The 20,605-nt window shown below is 42.4% G+C and overlaps 1 protein-coding gene and 1 long non-coding RNA gene across 2 annotated transcripts in view; both read left to right on the top strand.

The window, feature by feature from the left end:
- LOC125314673 (TMV resistance protein N-like) overlaps positions 1 to 20,605 on the top strand; it is a 416,296-nt gene that overhangs the window by 1,019 nt on the left and 394,672 nt on the right. The window contains exons 2-4 of the mRNA XM_048277530.1: positions 398 to 1,509; positions 1,630 to 1,902; positions 1,988 to 2,878. Coding sequence (XP_048133487.1) covers positions 398 to 1,509; positions 1,630 to 1,902; positions 1,988 to 2,878 — 2,276 coding nt within the window. The remainder of the gene's footprint in view (positions 1 to 397; positions 1,510 to 1,629; positions 1,903 to 1,987; positions 2,879 to 20,605) is intronic.
- On the top strand, positions 3,414 to 4,374 carry LOC125314523. Its single transcript, XR_007197984.1, has 2 exons — positions 3,414 to 3,662; positions 3,982 to 4,374. It is a non-coding gene; the product is annotated as an uncharacterized LOC125314523 (long non-coding RNA).

The raw sequence follows: 20,605 nt of genomic DNA, 5'->3' as shown, positions 1-20,605 counted from the left end.
CCGAGAATAGAAAAGACATGGATATTGCCAAACCGGTCTCTTGATTGAAGACACGAAGCGGAGACACACTTGGCAGTAGACACAAAAATCGAATAACTAAAACTTCAAGCCAACAGATTCTTTGAATTCGATTCTTGCTGTCTTGCTGTCGTAGATAATGGGAAATTTTGTCTTAGATAAAAAAAGTGTGGTTCATAGTACTCGAGTTATTGTTGTCTTGAGGCGCAGGTTCTTCGCAATTTTCCTTTTACGGATCTAGCCGCAGGTTCACCCAAATGTGGCAGTTCTTTTCATGTCATTATTAGCTTATCCTCTTGTAATATTTTCGTTATGACGTTAGAGGTCGATGTCCTGCCATGGCTTTGACATGCTAAAACATATTTCTCTTTCTTTTGAGTGCTTATCGTAGATGAAGCGGAGCTCATACAACGCATCGTAGAGGAACTATCAATTCATCTACAGCGTGCACCCTTACATGTTGCTAAGTATCCGGTCGGAGTAGATTCCCAAGTTCAGGAAGTGATATCATTGTTAGAAAAAGAGACGGGTGATGATGATGTTCTCATGGTAGGTCTATGGGGACCTGGAGGCATAGGGAAGACCACAATTGCTAAAGCCCTATATAATTATATTGAGAAATATTTTCAGGGTACCTGTTTTTTGGGGCAAGTAAGAGAAACTTCGAACGAAAGCAATGGTCTAGTTTCTTTGCAACAAAAACTTCTTTCACAGATCTTTCCTCGTGGAAACCGGACGGTATATATTGTGGACGGAGGAATTCCTTTGATACGGGAAAGACTTTGTTGCAAGAAGGTTCTTCTAGTTCTTGATGATGTGGACAAGTTGGATCAACCGAATGCGTTAGCTGGAGATGGCCATTGGTTTGGCAAAGGAAGTAGAATCATTGTTACATCAAGAGATAAACATGTGCTAACTTCTCACGGCATAAATTGTGTTTATGAAGTTGAAACTTTAGATGACGATGAAGCACGGGACCTTTTTGGTCGGCATGCCTTTCGAAGTAGCAAGAAAGTTGAGATACCAGGGGATCTCATAAATAGAGCAATGCGTTATGCTAACGGCCCGCCGTTAGCCCTTGAAGTGTTGGGCTCGTTCTTATGTGGAAGAGAGGAGCTTGCATGGGAAAGTACACTGGATAAACTCTCCAGAAGTCCTGACCAAACTATCAATCGAATTCTCAAGATAAGCTTCGATGGATTGGATAACAACGAAAGGGAGATTTTCCTTGATATTGCATGCTTCTTCAAGGGGAAAAGTATAGAACACGTCACAGAAGTTCTTGACAGCTGCGATTTTGCTACAACTATAGGAATAGAAGTTCTCATCGAGCGGTCCTTGATAATAAAAGAGCATGGGACCCTGCAAATGCATGATTTAATTCAGTTGATGGGTAAGGATGTTGTTAATCAAGAATGCCCCGATGATCCCGGGAAACGCAGTAGATTATGGATTTTTGAAGATGTCGTGGAAATTCTACGTGAAGACACGGTAAATTTTGTTTATGTAAAGTTTGCTATATCACACATTTTAGATTACTCTGATTTGAACAGTCAATGTAAATCTCATTGAAATTTTTTGTGACCACTACATTTTCTCCATTATGAATAGGGAACGAATGCAATAAAGGCCATAGTATTGGACTTCCCCAAGTTGGAAGACATAACTATCAGCGCTGATGCTTTCACAAACATGAAAAGATTGAGAATGCTCATTTTGCTTGAAGTGCATATCTCTTCACAAGGTCCCGTACGTCTCCCTAACGAGCTAAGATGGCTTAAATGGCCCAATGCGCCAAATCTAGAATTTGGCTCTGGTCCTAGGAAGCTTGTGCGACTTGATCTTCACAGAAGTCGTATCAAACAATTAGGAGGCCCGCTTAACGTAAGCCCTTGTGATGAATAGCTTTCCATTTTTATAGCTATAAGTTTTTGCGGAGCTTAATGACTGCACCGGTATGTTTTTGCAGAATTTTAGAAAGTTGAAGTCCATAAATTTCAGTGAATGCGAGTCCCTGGCTAGTGTTCCGGACCTATCATCGGTTCCAAATCTGGAGAGCTTGAATCTTGATGGGTGCAAAAGCTTGGTGGAGGTTCACCAATCCGTCGGGTATCTTGACAAGTTAAAATTTTTGTCGCTAATGTGGTGCTCTAATCTTAGAATCTTTCCCAACAGACTCAAGACAAAATCTCTTCAAACCTTTAGTCTCTGGGGTTGCTCTAAACTTGAGGAGTTCCCCGATATTCTAGGAAAGATGGAACATCTAGAAAGACTTGACCTGGTAGGGACGGCTATTAGAGAACTCCCGACATCAATTGAAAATCTTGTCTCTGTGAAGATGATGTTTTTATGCTATTGCAAAAACCTTGCAAGGCTTCCGTCGAGTATTTGTAAGTTGCACAATCTCGAGATTTTAAGTCTTGGAGGCTGCTCGAATTTGGTCACGTTCCCAAAGAACTTGGAGGAGTCAACCGACCCCGATGGCCATTTAGGATTTCCAAATCTAAAGACGCTAGGACTCTGGGGCTGCAACCTATCAGAAGTAGACTTCCTCGAGAGCTCTTCCAGTTTTCCCAAATTGAAAACCCTATATCTTTCGAAAAACAAGTTTACTCATCTACCAACATCCATAAAAAAATACCATGCTTTAGATTGGTTGGATGTGAGGAAATGCCAGCAACTACAAGAGATTCCTCAGCTTCCATCAACTATGCGTATCCTAAAAGCAAATGGTTGCAAATCCCTACAAAAACTCCCAGATTTGTCGAGTCTCTCGTCCAACCGCCTTGAAGTCGACTTGTCTTCATGTGGTGAATTATTCCGCAGGGGGGTCAAGATGGCTGATGTATCATTACTCGAGGTCAGACTCTCTCTCTCTCTCTCTCTCTCTCTCTCTCTCTCTAACTTTAAATGCTTGATATGATAGGGCCTCCCGAAGAAGAGTAGTGTCGAAATGTTCCTAACTGGAGGAGAGGTTCCACAATGTTTTCTGCACAGTAAAGATGGGTCCATGCGTTTCTGGGTTCCCAAGGACTTGTATGACAAGTTTTTAGGACTAGCACTCTGCATTGTTCTTGGCCTGGAGGAAGGAAAAGAGGTCGATGTTTCATGTGAGATCCAAATGTTTGTTAATGGCAAAATGGTGATTGGGGAACCGTTTCGTTTTGGTTCACTGGAATCCAATTTTAAGCGGCGAACGCATGGCTTTTTTTCAGTGGAATCCGATCGTGTGTGGCTTCAATATTTCCCACGCGGTCGGCTGCAAAGAATACAGGAGCTTCTGCGAGATGAATGGAGCCAATTCCAAGTTTGCGCCAGACCTTGGCGAGGAAGCATTAAAAAGTGTGGATTCCGTCTAATATTCGAGAAACAGGAGGATGATCGCAGGGTTGAAACAAATTGGCTTCCCGAGGAAACAGACTCAAACGAAGGCGACTCAATAGACACCGTGGATGAATATAGTTCAAACGAAACAGATGCAGAGGAAAGCAGATCAACTTTGACAAAGAAGAGAAGATTGTCTTAACTATGGCGAGAGTATGGGATCCACTCGCACCGACCTATTATGTGTGTTGGCTTGTCAAACATTCCTTTCGAATCGGTCACAACTTGCTGAGGAAGTGATTCTAGAAGAAGCGAACGTGGTGATTTCGATTTCAATGCCGTTTGCTTTTCCCCATTTTCCATCTCTACTAGAAATTTTCAAATGTCTGCACCTTCAATTGAAATTCAGAAGCACTTTCGAAAACAGGTTTCTCATCATGTTACCGACATGGTTGAGTAACTTTTCCTTCTCCTCTCCTTCCTTTTGATTTGTGATGCAGGGTGCGTTAATCCAAAATGATGTGGATTCTTGTTGAACGGCCATGGTCTTCCAAGTTGAAATTTATGATGCCAATGCTTCATACTCTAAAATTTTGAGAAAGTAAGTTTTGCTGAATCTAATATAATCTATATCCTTAGGTAGTATTAATCTAATTGTCTCAAAGATCAAAAGGTCTATATAGGGAAGATGACTTAATGTCTCTGCTGTTGTTATTCAGATTGAATTGGGTGGGTACAAAGTCTCGTGTCATAACTGGTGGCTTCTTTGAACAGTAATGTTTTGAGCTTGCAGCAGGCTGCTCACCGGTTTTTGTGCCATTAACAAAATTTATAGAGGGATGTCTACAACTAAATTTTTTTGCCTCGAAGGACTCATTCGAGGGCTTCATTTAGATGGATAAATCGTACGGTTCATGGAAATAGGGATCGTATTTAATGTTGCGCGAAACAGGGATCTGTCCTGGAGCGCAACAACAAGGCATTATATTAATATTGTCCAATATGGATCAGGTTTTTGCACGTTTGCCTCAACTATATGTTTATTATTACGAAGTGCTTTTATTGTTTGCACACACTTATGCCTGGCCATATGGATTTGCATGTTTAGCAATAAATATCGGAAAAGATTGCAGGAACTCAGCGTTTACTAAAAGAAAAAAGGTACTAATTTATGGGGCTTAGTTTAATGAAATGAAATGTAACCGAGTCCATGTATCCAATGCTCTGGACCGTAGAGGCAAAGTGAGCTGCCACGCTTTCCCGGCCTCTTGACTGGCCCGGTAAAAGGTTTAGTGGCAATTTTAGTGTCATTCAATCAATAATAAGTGACAATCTAAGTTGTTGTCAGTATGGCCAGGAAGAGTCCATGCGAAGTGTAAGTGCCACCTCGCAAGAGGACTATTTACGGCGGTCTAGCAATCCATCAGCTCTCTGAAGTTTCACGTTGAGATGATCGCCACAAGGCAATAGAAAAAAAAAAGTAGTTAGAATGGAATTTTACCATTGAACGACAATATGACAAAGCCCCATTCCCTCTCCGTTAACATCAATCGGACACGTTACATAGTTTTTGCAGCGAAGTGTCTGATCATGGCCACGTTAATTCTCAAGTTTCAGAAACTGTTTTAAGTTGCTCCCTGCTGAGGAGTACTCCACACTTTCATGGCTTCATATCGCCTGAACAACAAAGTTACCAGGATTAACTTTCTGTTCCCGATTCGGACCAGGAGGAGGAAAAGAGGTTGACCGATGGTCCAGATCCTACTGCACATCAATGGCAAGAAGGGGAGAGAGAGGGCTCTATCACCGCATACTTTCTGGTGATAGTGGTGATTGACAACCGGGTATTGATGGTGAGGCCACATCTGTGATTAGATGAGGAAAGGCCAGTTAGCCGTGCCACTGCTTAGAGGCTCCACTTTTTCTCACAATTGGATCAAAGGTAATCCATTTTCTTACATTGGTAGGGGAGGGGATTGGATTAGGGCAAGGATATTGCCGGAAAATGACTTCCTGCTGTCGGAATTGTGCCTTTCTAATGGGTGGTGACTTCGACCAAAAAGGAAAAAAAAAAAAAAAGGTTAGCGACAAATGGGTCGGGTCAGGTCAAGTCAGGTCTGTCGATCATAGTGCTTTGGACCAAATTGACCCATTTTCATTATTTCATCCAATTGGCTCATTTCCAACCTACTCCCATCAAACTATATCCAAATATATCGAAATGAGCTTTACTTTAAATATAATAAAGCAATTAAAAATTAGGTCTGAATGGTATTTATTCTCCTATGCCTAGCCGAAGCAGATGAGGCCTACTTAGTCGGGGTTTAATCTATTTGGGCGTCTGGGGTGAATAGTATAATTGCACATTTATTCAAGTCGTGCTGTCTTTATTTTGGAGGATGAAAATGTCCACATTATATTAGGAATTGAAACCCATAACATTATTTCTGATGGTCCAGTTTCATAAACGATCTAAGAAATTGTAAACCCATTTAGATTGTTTCGTGACGTAGATTAATGTGTCAACGGGTGCAACAAAATACAGAATATTAAAGATAAGATTAACTTTTATGAAATGAGTGAAATTAATTAAAAAATTGTGCAATTTCAGGCAAAACTATCGGACACTCTAAATATTTTGTTTATACATGAGGGATAAGAACACCACAGGTACCATAACATTGAACGACGCTCTCTTGAATGTCATAATTTTTTTTCCAATCACTAGAGTGCCATCATTTTTGTTCTACACTCACTTGAGTGTCATAACTTTTTTTCTGTCCAATTAAATGTCATATAACATTTTAATCGATCACTTGAATGATATAACTTTTCAAAAATATTCAACAGAAATGCTATGCCACGTCAAATTTTTGGCACTTGAGTGAATGTTCTTAAAAAAAATTTGCACCTAAGTGATCGATTGAAAATCATGGCACTTAAGTGAAGGTTTGCTAGAAATTATGAATCTTGTGGATGGTTGGGCAAGAATCGACAGAGATCTAGGTAGGAATGGGCAACAAAGCAGGAGCATTAGAGGAGTTTAGCCAAGCGGTTGAAGACGATGAATGCAATGAACAGTTCTTCACAAAGTATTGAAGAAGATGATGAACAATGCAATTGTTTTCTTCTTTTCGTCTTTTTCCCGAGATGGCGTTTGCGTGGCACCACATTAGAGCCACTTGTCCTCAAAAGTGCCATGTTAGATCCACGTCATCTTTTTAACGGTGAATTTGGATGGAATTGTAATGGAGGGTAAATTTATCACAATGGGTATAGTTTGAAGTTTTTAGTGTAAAAAAAAAAAAGGTTAAATGTGCTAAAGTTGGACACAATTAACCTTTTTATGGTTTTTTTTTCCTTTAATCACCAATGAGCTAATGATATTTGGGGGCTATGTTCAGAGTCTTTTTTTCATTTAAATGAACAAGGCAAAGTCAAGCACTACAACGCAAATGGCACGCATTGGATCAGGAAGCTCCCCTCTCTGTTCACTTACTTCCAGGGATCCACCAAATCCTTCACGCGTTTTGGGGTCGATTCTTGACAGTGTTAATCATTCAAAAATCGAGCTCTTAAAGTATCGATGAGATGAATCGAATCGTTTAGCATTTTTTTATTTGATGAGTTAAATCCTTCAGTGTCTTGCTTTCGCGAGCTACCTGCTGCTCCGCAATTGTCGATAGCCCCCACATAAAAGTGGAAGAGGAATGGACCCACGAATGTACATTAGGTTTTGGGATCAGATGGAGTCCGCCGAGTACGAAATGATAAAAAGATGAATCACAAATCCCACAAACGAGTACAGACATCACGTGGTTGATGAAGAATTTCAAGGACAATATATGATGCAAAAATTATATATATGTAAAAAGAAGAAGTCATAAGCTTATCATAATTATGTTAATTTAGTCTTAAATCTTTTTTTTCTTACATATTCAGTCCTAAACATTCTTTATTTGTGCCAATTCAGTCTTTTTCGTCTGGCCGATTGGTGCTAACGTGGACAATTTCTAATAAAATTTTAACCAGTCAATTCCTATATTTTCGAAGGAAGGAGGAGAAGAAACAAAAAAGAGAAAAAAAGAAAGAAATAAAAATAATTCGGAATTATATTAGAATATCATTAAGAATTGGCCAGAGTTGATCAGAAGGATTGAATTAACACAATTACAAAAAATTTATGACTGAATTGGCAAGAAAAAGAAGATTTAAGATTGAATTGACACAATTACAATTTTAGAACTATTTTTTTTTAATTTTCTCGATAAGTGAATGCAGCATCAACTAGCGATGAGCAAGTATTTCCGAATCTATTACATAAACTAATCTCAATCGATCGTCAGATCTTATTAGCCAGATCCACATAGAACTCATTAGTTTTTAGTACCCAAATTCAGTTTAGCAGCAATAATCCACGAGCCGAGGGATGCTAGAAAAACTACATATAATTTTATCTTGATATTCGATCCAAGTATGTTCATATCATGCATATCTATGTAGTGTCGATTGTTGGCCATTATAAATCATATGGAACCTTCTTCCCATGCGAAGGGGGTTGCGCTGCTGTGGTCCTTGATTTGCCCACTGACATTATGAGACACGGGATGAAATATGAAGTTGCTCAAGTTACAGGAATTGGTTTACTTAGGTAATAATTTTACCAATAACGAAGGAATCAACACTTGTTTTTATCCAACAAACACTGGAAAATATCATTATTTTCTTGAAAAATGACTTTCCGGGAAAAAATTTCTGTAAACGTCGTATTTTTTTGGGAAACAAACGGAGCCTGTCTCTCCACTTTTTCTCAGGATTGGATCAAAGGTAAGCCCATAGTTCCTCCATTTTCTTAGATTTGTTGGAGAGGAAGTAGGATTCGGGCGACGATCTTGCTGGAAAATGACTTGCTGCTGTCGAAATTGCGCCTTTCCAATCTATCCCAATCGAACTATCATTAACTTGATAGACTAAAAATTGCAAAATATTCGATCCCCGTACAACTCTATCATTATCTTGATAAGTCCTGTGGGGCTATTAAATCGTCCACCGACAGTGAACTTCAAAGTCGAACAATTTCAAATAAGGGTTTTAAAGTGTAAGGGCTTAATGTTAATCTTATTTCAATTAAGGCATGAAGTGCTGCTACTTTCTCAAAATAAGGGCTTAAAGCGGACAATGTTTCAAGGATCACACTGTACATTGGGTTAAAGTTATATTGGTCATATTAAAAGTTCATGGACTACATTGCATATTGAGTCAAAATTTAGGGATCATTTGTGTCATTTTGCCATTTTCTATCTACTTCCTTTCCTCTCGTTAAAAGCAGGCGTGTATGGATTGAAGAGAGAGAGAGAGAGAGAGAGAGAGCAAGTTTGAGTAAGGACGACCAAAACGGAGAACCAGAAAGCTCACTTATAGGCGGGAAAATATTCAATGCGTATTAATACTTGTGGTTGAAATAATTAATTCATCAAGGGAGATGGGTGGATGAACTCATCCGGTTGACCTAATGTGAAGAAAGGGAAGGTTTCAGCTTGTTAAATGCGGATTTTCGTGTTAATTGCATCCCCTTGCATTTGCGTACTTGCCGATTGAGACTTGCCCATACGTGAAGGAGGGGGAGTGAGCAGGCGTTCCCACATGTGATGTTCTGGCACACTTGAGTAACGAAAAATTAGATTTAACTTTTTAAGAATGTTAACTACAAGTGCTATATCACGTCTGATTTTCAGCACTTGAGTCAATATTTTTTAAAAAATTTGGCACTTAAGTGATCGATTGAAAGTTATGGTACTCAAGTGAACATTTTTTAGAAGTTATGAAACTCGTAAATGGTTGGGCAAGCACCGATGAAGGTCCAGGTAGTAGTGGGCAATGAAGCAAGAACGTTGGAGAAGTTTAGCCAAGCGATTGAAGACGATGAATGCGGCGAACAGTTCTTCAAGAAGTACTAGAGAAGACAAAAAACAATGTAACTGTTTTCTTTCTTCATTTTCTTTTGCAATGTGGCGCTCGCGTGGTGCCACATTAGAGCCACTTGTGGTCAAAAGTGCCACGTTGGATCCAAGTCAACATTTTTATGGTGATTTTGGATGAAATTATAATAGAGTGTAAATGTGTCACAACAAGTATAATTTGAAGTCTTAGTGCTAAAAAAAAAAAAGTTTGGAGCGAATGTACCATAATGGGCATAATTAACCTCTTTCATTTAACCGGCCATGGGTGCATGAACAAGTCAAAGTCCCCTCTTCGTTCATTTGCTTCTACGGGTCCGCCTTGTCCTTCACGCGTTTAAGGGTCGGCTCTTTCCTCGACGAGTGATGCGAAGCTACTACGCAATTGACAGAAGTGGAAGAGGTGCCCAAATAATGGAGGAGTGGGCCCACGGATGTTCACTAGGTTTTGAGAAAAGTTGGGAGTCCGCTGGGTACGACATGACAAAAGATGGAGCGCAAATTCCACAGACGCGTACAAACATCACGCGATCGATAAAGAATCCAAGGATGATAAATGAAAGAAAAATTATCTGAAAAAAATTTAAATTTATTGAAATTTCGCTAATTCAATTTTGAATTTATTGGATTCGTATTAATTCAGTCCTTTCGATCAATTTTGATTGTCCAGCACCGACATGGATAATTTTTAATAGATGAATGCAACATTTGACTAATGGCGAGCAAGAATCCATGAGCGAGTGGATGCTAGAAAAACTCCATATAATTTTAGTGTTGATTATTAGCCATTAGAAATCATATGGAATGTTCTTCTTGTGTGAGGGGGGTCGGGCTGCTGGGGTCCTTCATTTGGCCGTTGACATTGCGAGACACGGAATGAAATATGAAGTTGCCGAAATTATAGGAATTGGTTTACTGAGGTAATAATTTTACCAATAACGAAAGGATCAACACTTGTTTTTATCCAACACACACACTATAGTATCCATAAGATGCTAACGTTGGTGTTTTTCTTTTTTGCAATTTTATAATTATTAGGCGCTATAGATATTCATAAAGGGTTAGAAAAGTCATAAAGAGTATTGGTATCGATTTAGTTCTAAACTTTTTAATTACGTCAATTTAGTCCCGTGAGCTACTACCCTAACCATTTGACAAGATCGTCATTTATTTCTAACCACACGATTTTTCAATCAATGAGTGCTTTATTCCAAACATGTAATTACGATGTGTGGATTTACAGTTGAGATTGTGCAGTCTCTAATGGTACTGTCAGAGAAATATTTTCTTTTAGTGCTAAACCTACCGAGAAGATGCCATCGTCGGTCTTTACCCTTTTTTGCAATGTTTTGAATATGAGGGCGCCACAGATACTTGGTATTCGCTTCGCAACAAAACTCATCCCAACGAAATCACCACCATTCCATCTATACCGAAATTTCCAGGAAAAATCCAATTTCACCCGCGAAAGAGAGAAACAGCAAAAGGGCCAAAAAGTAATTAAAGCAAAAGGGTCGTGAGCTGGCATCCACCAAATGGCCCACGTGATTCCAGAAAGTCTTTAAGTCCAAGAACAAATAAATACGTACATGAGAGGTGGAGTCGGGAACCCATTCATTCAGATAGTAAACATCCTGCGAAAGCAAGCACATCAACCATCAGCTCTTTCGATGGCTTCTTCTTCTTCTCCTTCTTCAAATCTGAAAAGGTATTACCATGTGTTCCTGAGCTTCAGAGGCCCGAATGTCCGTGACAGCTTTCTCAGTCATTTCTATGCCGGCTCGATCAAAGAGGAATACACACTTTTGTGGACAGCGAGGAGCTCAGGAAAGGAGAACAAATATCCCCGGTACTTATGAAAGCGATCGAGGAATCGCGCATTGCGGTCATCGTTTTCACCAAGAACTACGCTTCCTCGCCATGGTGCTTGGAAGAGTTAGCCAAAATTATGGAGTGCAAGGAGCAAAGAGATCTTAAGGTCTTTCCCCTGTTTTATAAAGTGGAACCCAGAGAAGTGAGAACACCAAGAAAGAGTTATAGAAAAGCCATGGCTACGCATGAGACCAAGTTTGGGAAGGGTTCGGAGAAAGTGAAGAGATGGGAGAAGGCTCTCTTCGATGCTGGTAGCTTGTCTGGGTGGGAATTCCATAAGGGGTAAGCATGTTTTTTTCCTTTTGATGAACTCAATATATCCCTTTTAACTGGTCTCATTCTCATGCCTTCTTTTTATTTCGTTTTTTTTTTTGTCGTCTCCGGCCTTATCTGGCTGGGTACGAGGCCAGTAGCCATTACGGGCAGTGGTTGGCAATCTGGCCTGGTCTAGAGACCAGGCACCTCTAATCCCGCCCCGAAAGCCTTGTATTGTCCAACTGATCCTCCGGGTTCCAAACTTTTCACAAACCTATTTGCACATAAATGTTGATTTTAGAAACTAATTACAGATTGTTGACACTTAAAATAATCCAAACTTTTCACAAACCTTCGAGGGGACAGCTTGGAGTAGTCGTATGCCAAGCTTCAAAGGAACCATGTTAGGGTTGAAGGAAGGGACGCTCTCAAACATGAAAGGGAAGTAGAATGCGACCCAGGCTTGGAGAATCCAGAGCGGACCTGACAGTACACCATCCTCTTCGGAATTCGACATTAGTCGAGCAGCGTAAGAAATACTCCTGTACAGAGACGCCATAACAAGAGGGCCAAGGGCAACAAGATTCCCTTTTGCTAGAAGCAAGGCAAGGTCGTAATAGTCCTTAGACACTTTGAGTGTTGGGCTAAAGAATAGATATTTCGACAGCCAAAAAAGAAGGAAAGCTGTTCGTTCTTCGAAGGAAACATCCCCAGACGTTTTACTATGGGCATCGATGAACTTTCCATAAGCAAGAGAATCGTCAGAAATGGGGCAGTCCTTAGTTTTTCCCAGATTCTTGACCGAGGCCCCATAGGGGGAGATGTCACGCCCCAAACCCGTCGAGCTCGTGAACATCCCATCTAGCCATTTCTGTTTTAGATTGGCTTCCAGGATCCTTTGGCCCACAATTTCAAAGAAAAATCCATAAAACAGGCGGAAGCGGGTAAACATCTCCATACATCAATTCAAATGAATGACTTAGGACAAAAGTGGTATACATCATACATCTACGTATTACACTTCAATTGATAGGGCGGTCAAATACCAATAGTTCAATCTTAATCCATAAAATCCAACATAATCCATAAGGCCACAAAATATCTTATATTCATTCGACCCACATATTTCTCGAATGCTAATCCTTAGCAGACTTGATGTCCCATCACCCGATACCTGAAAAATAGGTCCCACGACGGGGTGAGATTTACATCTCAGCAAGCTCACCCTAAATCTAGACTAGGCAGTTAGTACCTCCAAACAACTTCTCAAATCAAAGACGTCTAAAGACGTCCATAAAACCAGTGTAAACGGGATGCGGGCGCAAGCATAGGCATTGTCAATCAAACAATTACAACAACCAGGCATTCAATATTTCAAACCAAGCTTCACATACTAGCACAATAATCCCATTTCTCGATACCAGGCCCGCGTAACAACGCATCGGGCTATTTGACGTACTTGGCAACACCAGTGTAATATCGCATCAGGTATATATATATAATTACCAAGACCCACGTAATAACGCATCAAGTCAAATCTCGCATTTAATGCCTCGGGATAATATCAAAACCCCGTGTCATAACGCATCATGGTACAAATACTCTCATAACCCGCGTCATAACGCCTCAGGTTACCATAGTTCGGGCCCGCGTCAAAACGCATCGGGCTCATCATTCAATTTCCAATGGCCAAGCCCGCGTCAATACGCCTCAGGCTCATGTCAATGTTAACTTCCAATGGCCAAGCCCGCGTCAATACGCCTTAGGCTCATAAAATTACATTGCACCCGCATTAATATGTCTCGGGTTACAATTGTCATTCACAAACCCGCGTTAGTACACCTCAGGTCATATCCCGCGTTAACACGCCTCAGGATATTCTTAACCCCGCGTTAGTACACCTCAAGGTATAACTGCCACTCTCGGACCCGCGTTAATACGCCTCGGGTCATTTAAAAGCACAAGAGCGCTCTAACCATTTAAAAGCACAGGACACAACATGGCAGATTATCAAGTTAGTCAATCTCGTGCCAATACAAGTATAAATCATGCACAATGGCTAATCGAGACCCACACAATCACATAGTCAATCGAGGCTACATATACGTCGAATATCCATACCACAATTGCAGCCACATAAGTCATAAATTCATCTCAATTCAGCCAAGCATAAATTCGATTCCTATGATCACAATTGACATTACTTCATATAAACACGATTTGACTAGCAAAATCATCATTTGAAGCTCAAGCTTATCTCTTAGTACCCTAACTTCCTAGTAAAGGTTTAGAGGTTACTTACCCGTAGGTCCAGTTAGCACAATTTCCAATCCAAATGAGCCACTCAACTCAGCCCACTCAAAGCCAAAAGGGCAACTTGCGCGTACCTAAGAAAATTGCATCAAAACTCATTCATTTCTCACATCCCTTGTGCCAATACTTCGTCGATGCATCAATTAACATCATAAGGTGCCTTAACAATGAATTTAAGACAAAGCGACACCATCCACAGCCCTTAGTAGGTTCGGTTTACTCAGTCCCAAAACAGGGCAAATTCTGTTCTGCCTTATACCATACCAATCAATCCATAAATCACTCCTAAACTCCAATTTATCATGAAATTAATTTTCCAAAATCTCAATCCACATGTCCAGAATACTCACCGAAAATTTGAAGCCAATATAACACCTCTAAGACCTCCAATCAATCCGATTTCCTCAGGTGTGCAGGCAGTCAGAATCTGCCTCCCAGAAATCACCTCAAATTCAGCCATGAGAACCCATCCTAACTCAATTAAAACCGTAACCCTAGCCCATCCATCTCATGTACTATGAGTCAAGAGAGCCTCACCGAAAATTTGGAGCCATTTGAAGTCCTGAACCCCACGAAACAGCTCCTCCCCCAAAACCGGTCTGATTCTGCCTCAATCTGACCTTTGCCCATTCAAACAGATCTACCGGAAAACCTACCGGGCCAAATCGAGCTTATAATATGTTCCTGGAAAGCTAAGACAATAAGCTTTCAGATGGAGGTGACCTTACCTCAAAGCGACATCGGACGAAGGAGATATGGCCGGAACAGTGAAGGGCATCGGGCTGGTCGGGCGAGCAGGTTCTGCTCGTGAAGAAAAAGGAAGAAGGGGAAGAAGGAAACGTGGAGAGGGAGAGAGAAAGTGGGCAGCTGATCCAAGGAGAGAGAGAGAGAGACTTGTCCTCCAATTTTGCTTGGTCAATAAGTAAATAGTGAGCACATGGGTCAAATGGAGTCAAAATATCCCATTTCTCTTATCCATCAATTTTGTTCTAGAACCTTTGACCCTCATTGACTCTCTCTCCAACAAATTTTCGGCAGCCCTAGGGTAGAAAAGACCAAAATACCCTTTGGATCACTTAGGGCAAAATTACCGCTTGAGGGGTAAAACGGTCATTTTACACTTGTCGTCCGAAATTTTGATTTTCTTTCCAAATCAAATTACTATTGATGAGACGACGTCCAATTCCTATCCAAAGTTAGAATTTTTCATTTCTATGCTTCCAATTTCGAGATTCCATCTCAAGTCAATAGTCTCAAGGGGTCGGAATTCAGAATGTCACAGGAGAGACCAGCTATGGCGAAGGTATCTAGAAGGGTTACAGACATGGGACCCCACGGGAAGAAGAAGCAATTGATAGAGGAGGACCAGAAGCTTGTAACGGACCCCGGTAGACCTTTATTCAAATCGTGGGACAACATGCTGACCTCAATTGTTGTCCCGATTTGCGCCGTTTCCAAGAGACGGACTGTTGGAATATCCTCTTGAAGCCTTTGGAACCAGGTATAAGCCCTATCATCAAATGAAGGAAAACTCCTAAATCGCTAAGCCGGCATGGACCAAATGTCCTTCAGTGAAGAGGCTTGAATGGGAAGCTGCTCATCGGCCCGCATTGGGAAGCAAGACCGAAGAGATGATGGAATGTGGTGGTGATCATGGAGACCGGGCCCAAGAATGAGACCGGCGTGCTCTCGTTGAGTGTTCAACAACTTGAGGAAGCAGTGATCAGCATCGTCACTATTGATGATTCCATCGAAGCGAGCGATGAAATGGTGAGGAAGGAACTCGGGGGTTTCGGTCGCCATGAAAGCTTGGAATGCTCAGAAAAAGGGGTTTAGGGTTTAAGGAAAAACGTTGATGAAGAAAGACGACAATTGGGAGCTTTTTCAAGACCCTTAAAAGCGAGACGAAAAAGGCCGGTGCACGGTACGAAGTCGAAAAGGTTGCGTTTTGGGAAAAGAGATCAAAGGGAAAGCGTAATCATCATTTGTACAGCTGGAGATCACCAAACCGGAGGAAGATATTTTAAAAGAGGTAAATCTTCGATTTACATCTTTTAAGGGGGCATATGTTGACACTTAAAATAATCCAAGAAAGACTCATGATAAGCACGTGAGGAAGCGATGATCGGCTACGGGAAGGAACACCGAAGCAAGGCACGTACCAATCAGAAAGGTGCCACGTGTCGGGGTAAACTCGCGCGCCACTTCCTTCTAGAACAAGAAAAAGCGCGCGGAGAGAGGCCACGATCGAGGCGGTTGGCGGTAATCCCCACGAGGTAAAAAGAAAAGGCGCGAAGAATGGAAAACCGTCATCCACGTGGCTTATGGAAAAGAGCAAAGCGTGGGGCCAAAGGAAGAAACCGCTCAGCGGTTACCAAAGAGCTTGCCTATAAATACCTCGCAAGAGTAAGATACACACACACACAACAAATCCAAAACACTTGCATTTTCAAACTAGCTCTTAGCATTTAGCCTTTAGCCTAGCCTAGCTATAGTTTTTAGATCCCCGTCGTCGATTCAATTCCGGCGAGTATCATATCCAGAGTTAGGTGTCGTCGATTAGATTTCGGCGTCTACTCGTTAGGTTCAGATCCGTTGATTAAATTCCGGTGTTGCACCCTTCACCCATCTTGTCTAGTACCGTCGATTCAATTCCGGTATTGTGTCCTACAATCCCTCGTCCAAGTCTGTTGATTAAGTTCCAGCATTGTGTCCTATATCATCTCCCGATCCCGTCGATTCAATTCCAGGGTCGCATTGAAGTTTGTCACATACTGTTACTATTGCACACGTTGGGCCGTCGAAGTTGTCGAAAGCCCGTTTGTAACGCGCCCTTTTGTGTAAATCTACTGCATTTGACACTCTCTCTCCAAAATCGACCCAGAACTCCTTTTCGGAAAACGAACGGATTAAGTTCGATAAAAGATTCTCGCGTAAGTAACCCTCTTTGGGCCATAGTCAATTTGGGCCTAGAATCCATAACTAGCAAAGCCCCGTCGAAGGATTTCAACGCGCAACAATCTTTTTTGGCACGCCCAATGGGACCTTTGGTGTCGGTTCGAGAGAAGTGCTATGCCACACACACGAGGACGTAATAACTTAGACGGTGGTGGAGAAGAACCCCAGGAAGAAATACAACGAATGGAGTCATCCACGGCCCATCAAGAGGACGTCGAGGTCTCCCGACGTAACGTTGAGGAGCCAAGGAGAAATCCGGAAATGACGCCTGTCATGTTAACATCGATAAGGCGTACCATCGAAGAAGTACAGAACGAGTTTGCTGATCACATGGTCCAACGGATGACCGAGGTTGTCGGGCCGTTAATCATCAACATGTATCACGAATGTGCTGCAGGACAACATGGGATTACAATTAACCCACCTCATACTCAAGAAGGGAATGGTTTCGTACCAGCAGCAAGCGGCGGTTTACCGGTAGCGACACCGCCAAATACTCGGCCTTTAGCACCCGCACGGATTCTGCAACGAGGGGAGGCGTTATCGGCCAACGAACCTAGACCTCCGGTAAATGCAGACACATGTATGTTCCCTAGACATCCTATTCGACAAGATATACCTGCGGATACCGTTATGTTTCCGGGACACCATGTTTGACAAGACGAGAATATTGCTCGTCAGGAGGTTGTTGCCCAGCATAACCCTGTCCCTATCAATGAACAACCGGTACCCATGATCATCGAAAATCAGGGGGCAATACCCTTTATGGGGCAATGGCAGGCTAAGGGGCAGGATCAATTACCCCAAGCCAGGGGACAAGGACAAGATGGACACCGGGCCATACGACCTGGATATCAGCAGATGAATCAGGCTTTACAACCACCAGGTCCCGAGCCAATGTTTCAGCGTGTTGTGCAACCCATGTATCATCCGCCACAACCTGGATATCAAATGCCATATCAACCGCAGTACCATCAGCCGGTGTTCGACCAGGCACCCGTATACATTGACCCAATGGTAGGATACCAGGCTAATGTTTACCGAAAACCGTACCCAGATTGGATGGATACGATCCCGTATCCAAGAGGGTTTAAAATACCCGAGTTCACACTTTTTTATGGCGAGGATGATCAGTCCACGTATGAACATATCAATCGTTTTCTAGCACTATGTGGAGATGCTACACATGCGGATCACTGGAAATTAAGGCTCTTTCCATATCCTTGTCGAAAACAGCCTTTACTTAGTATACCGCACTACTACCCAATTCGGTGTTGACATGGGAGCAGATGGAACGTTTGTTTCATGGCCGGTTTCAAAGGGCGGTGTCGAACTTGTCAGTAGCGGATTTGTCAACAATGAAGCAAATGACAAACGAGACAATCGACTAGTTTATTGCAAGGTTTAAACGAGCTAGGAACAAATGCTTAGTTCCTTTACCGAAAAAGACGTTCGGCGAGTTCGCTTTCAACGGATTGAAATTCGAAATACGAGATAGGATGGTGGGGCATCCATATGCAGATCTGTTCGAATTATCCACGATGGCAACAAAGCACGAAAGTCTGCTCAAGGAAAAAGACAAAAGACATACCCGAAGAGGAGATGTAAGTTTTGTCGAGCCACCCGATTTCGACGAAGAATTAGCGGATCCCGTCGAAGTAGCCGTCGCCCGATTAACCATCGACAAGCCATACACGTGCCAAGCACCGAAGCCAGCAAGGATGAAAGAAAAGTCAGCTATAATGGCCATACACGTGTACTATTCATTCGATGCGAATCGGGCGTAAGAAATTTTCGACATATTGCTGGCCGACGGACAAATCAGGCGACGAGAAGGACGTAAGATACCGTCCAAAGAAGAATTAGCAGGGAAGAAGTATTGCAAATGGCACCACTCATGGAGCCATAACACATCGGATTGTTTAGTCCTTAAAAAGAACATTCAAGAAGCGATTCGACAAGGAAAGATCAAATTCGCTGAAGACAAAGGGAAACCCCCGATGGATGTGGACATCGATCCTTTTCCGAGAATGACTGGAATGGTGTCTTTAAAGCGATCGAGTAAAGGGCATACGTCAACAAATTTATGCACTCATTGCAGGCGAAAATTGGGAAACATGAGTACACCCGAGGAAGGGTACCAAAAGAGCGGTCGAACTAGTCAGAGGGACAAGACGCCTTTTCACATCGAAAGTGCCGGACCTCGAAGAAATCCCAACCATCGGAGAATTTATAAGTCATTTAAGTAGAGATACGATGAAGGGGACCCTACAATTGGTACTTTAGGTGAGCCAAGTGGCAAGTTTGATTATTACGTGAGTTATGGTCCACCACCCCCACATCCTCAAGAAAGAGTCCACTATGGATGGGGAAAGGAGTTCGACAGAAATTTTCGACAAGGCATCCACGAGCCACATCGTCGACGCACTCTTAAGATACCAAGCAACCCCGTAGAGGGATCGTGGTATGAGGTGACAGAGGACCAAGAAAAGGAGAAAATCTTGACCCGAACTCAGAAGAGAAGGGTGCAAAGAAAGAACAGGGTCCGCATACTACGGCAACAGGAGATTCCAGTCAGTCATAGCTCAATGGTAACAGCTCCTAACCACACCAAATTGCGGAGGCCAAGAAATCTGGTTTGGCGGCGACGACCGGAAGAGACACCCCCAGCTCAAGAAAAAGAGGACAAGGATACAAAGCCACGAAAACATCTCGCGTCTAAATCCCGCTTTAAAACCCCCGTTAGCAGGTCAGTATCCCCCCTAAGCTCTTGTATGGTACGAGTTAAATTACCACACGAGTTTCGACTTGAGTCGGCCTCACCTGACGGCGGTGACAAGGAAACGACGCAAGAAAAGGAAGGGGCTTAGTTTTGCTTCAGCGATGAAGAAACCATAGAATTCAGGAAATCCATGGAAGATCTCTCAAATCATTTGAGGTCGCTCAATATAAATGCCAAGATCAACGGGCGGCCGGTAATGAAAGTACTTGTGAATGGAGGTTCAACATTAAATCTCATTCCATACCGCTTCTTCAAGAAAATAGGAAGGAATGACGACGAAATAATCCCATCGAATATACGGTTGTCCGATTTCACTGGCGAGATTACCGAAGTAAAGGGAGTATATGTCGCCGACCCGACCGTCGGATCTAAAACATCGAGGACGTCCTTCCAAGTCGTCGACGCCGACGGATCTTATAACTTGCTGTTGGGGCGGGATTGGATACATGAAAACCAATGTGTCCCATCAACACTTCACCAGATCTTGGCATTCTGGAATGGGGATAAAGTGGAATATGTAAAAGCAAATCCCCGGACTTGTGTTACCTGGACCCGTATATCCGACTGGGACAAAGTGATGCCGGATAATTGCCTTCGCATATCTAAGCCGCCCGAAGTGGACTCAAAAGATATTGCATTCTGCCGTTTCGACAAAGGGAGCACCGAATGGATCCCAAGAAAGGAACCGGTGGAACCAATCGACCGGTTTTTCGATGGAAAGTCGGTCATTTGTGCAAAACCTCGCTAAGAGGTATGCGGCCTACTGGGCCGAGCAAAGTGATCGAGCTAGACAGCTTGCAGACAGCATTTTAGATTTTGAAGAATCCCCAATTAAGGAGGACGACAAGGTAATTCAAGCTCAAGACCCATTGGAAGAAGTCAATCTCGGAGACGAAGTTTCCCCTCAACCTACTTATGTGAGCCAACTACTCGATCAGCGATACAAGGATCAAATGGTAAACTTATTGAGAAAATATAAGGATTGTTTTGCCTGGAATTACCATGAGATGCCCGGCCTTTCGAGGAGCATAGTTGAGCATCGATTGCTAATTAAGAGGGGATTTCGACCACACCAACAGTCTGCCGGACGGTTCGCTCCCGAAGTAATCCTTAAAATTAAGAAGGA

The sequence above is a fragment of the Rhodamnia argentea genome, chromosome 4 (genome assembly GCF_020921035.1).
Source record: "Rhodamnia argentea isolate NSW1041297 chromosome 4, ASM2092103v1, whole genome shotgun sequence".
NCBI lineage: Eukaryota > Viridiplantae > Streptophyta > Magnoliopsida > Myrtales > Myrtaceae > Rhodamnia > Rhodamnia argentea.
The sequence above is the reverse complement of the archived record's forward strand: the minus strand, read 5'-3'. Positions and strand labels throughout refer to the sequence as shown.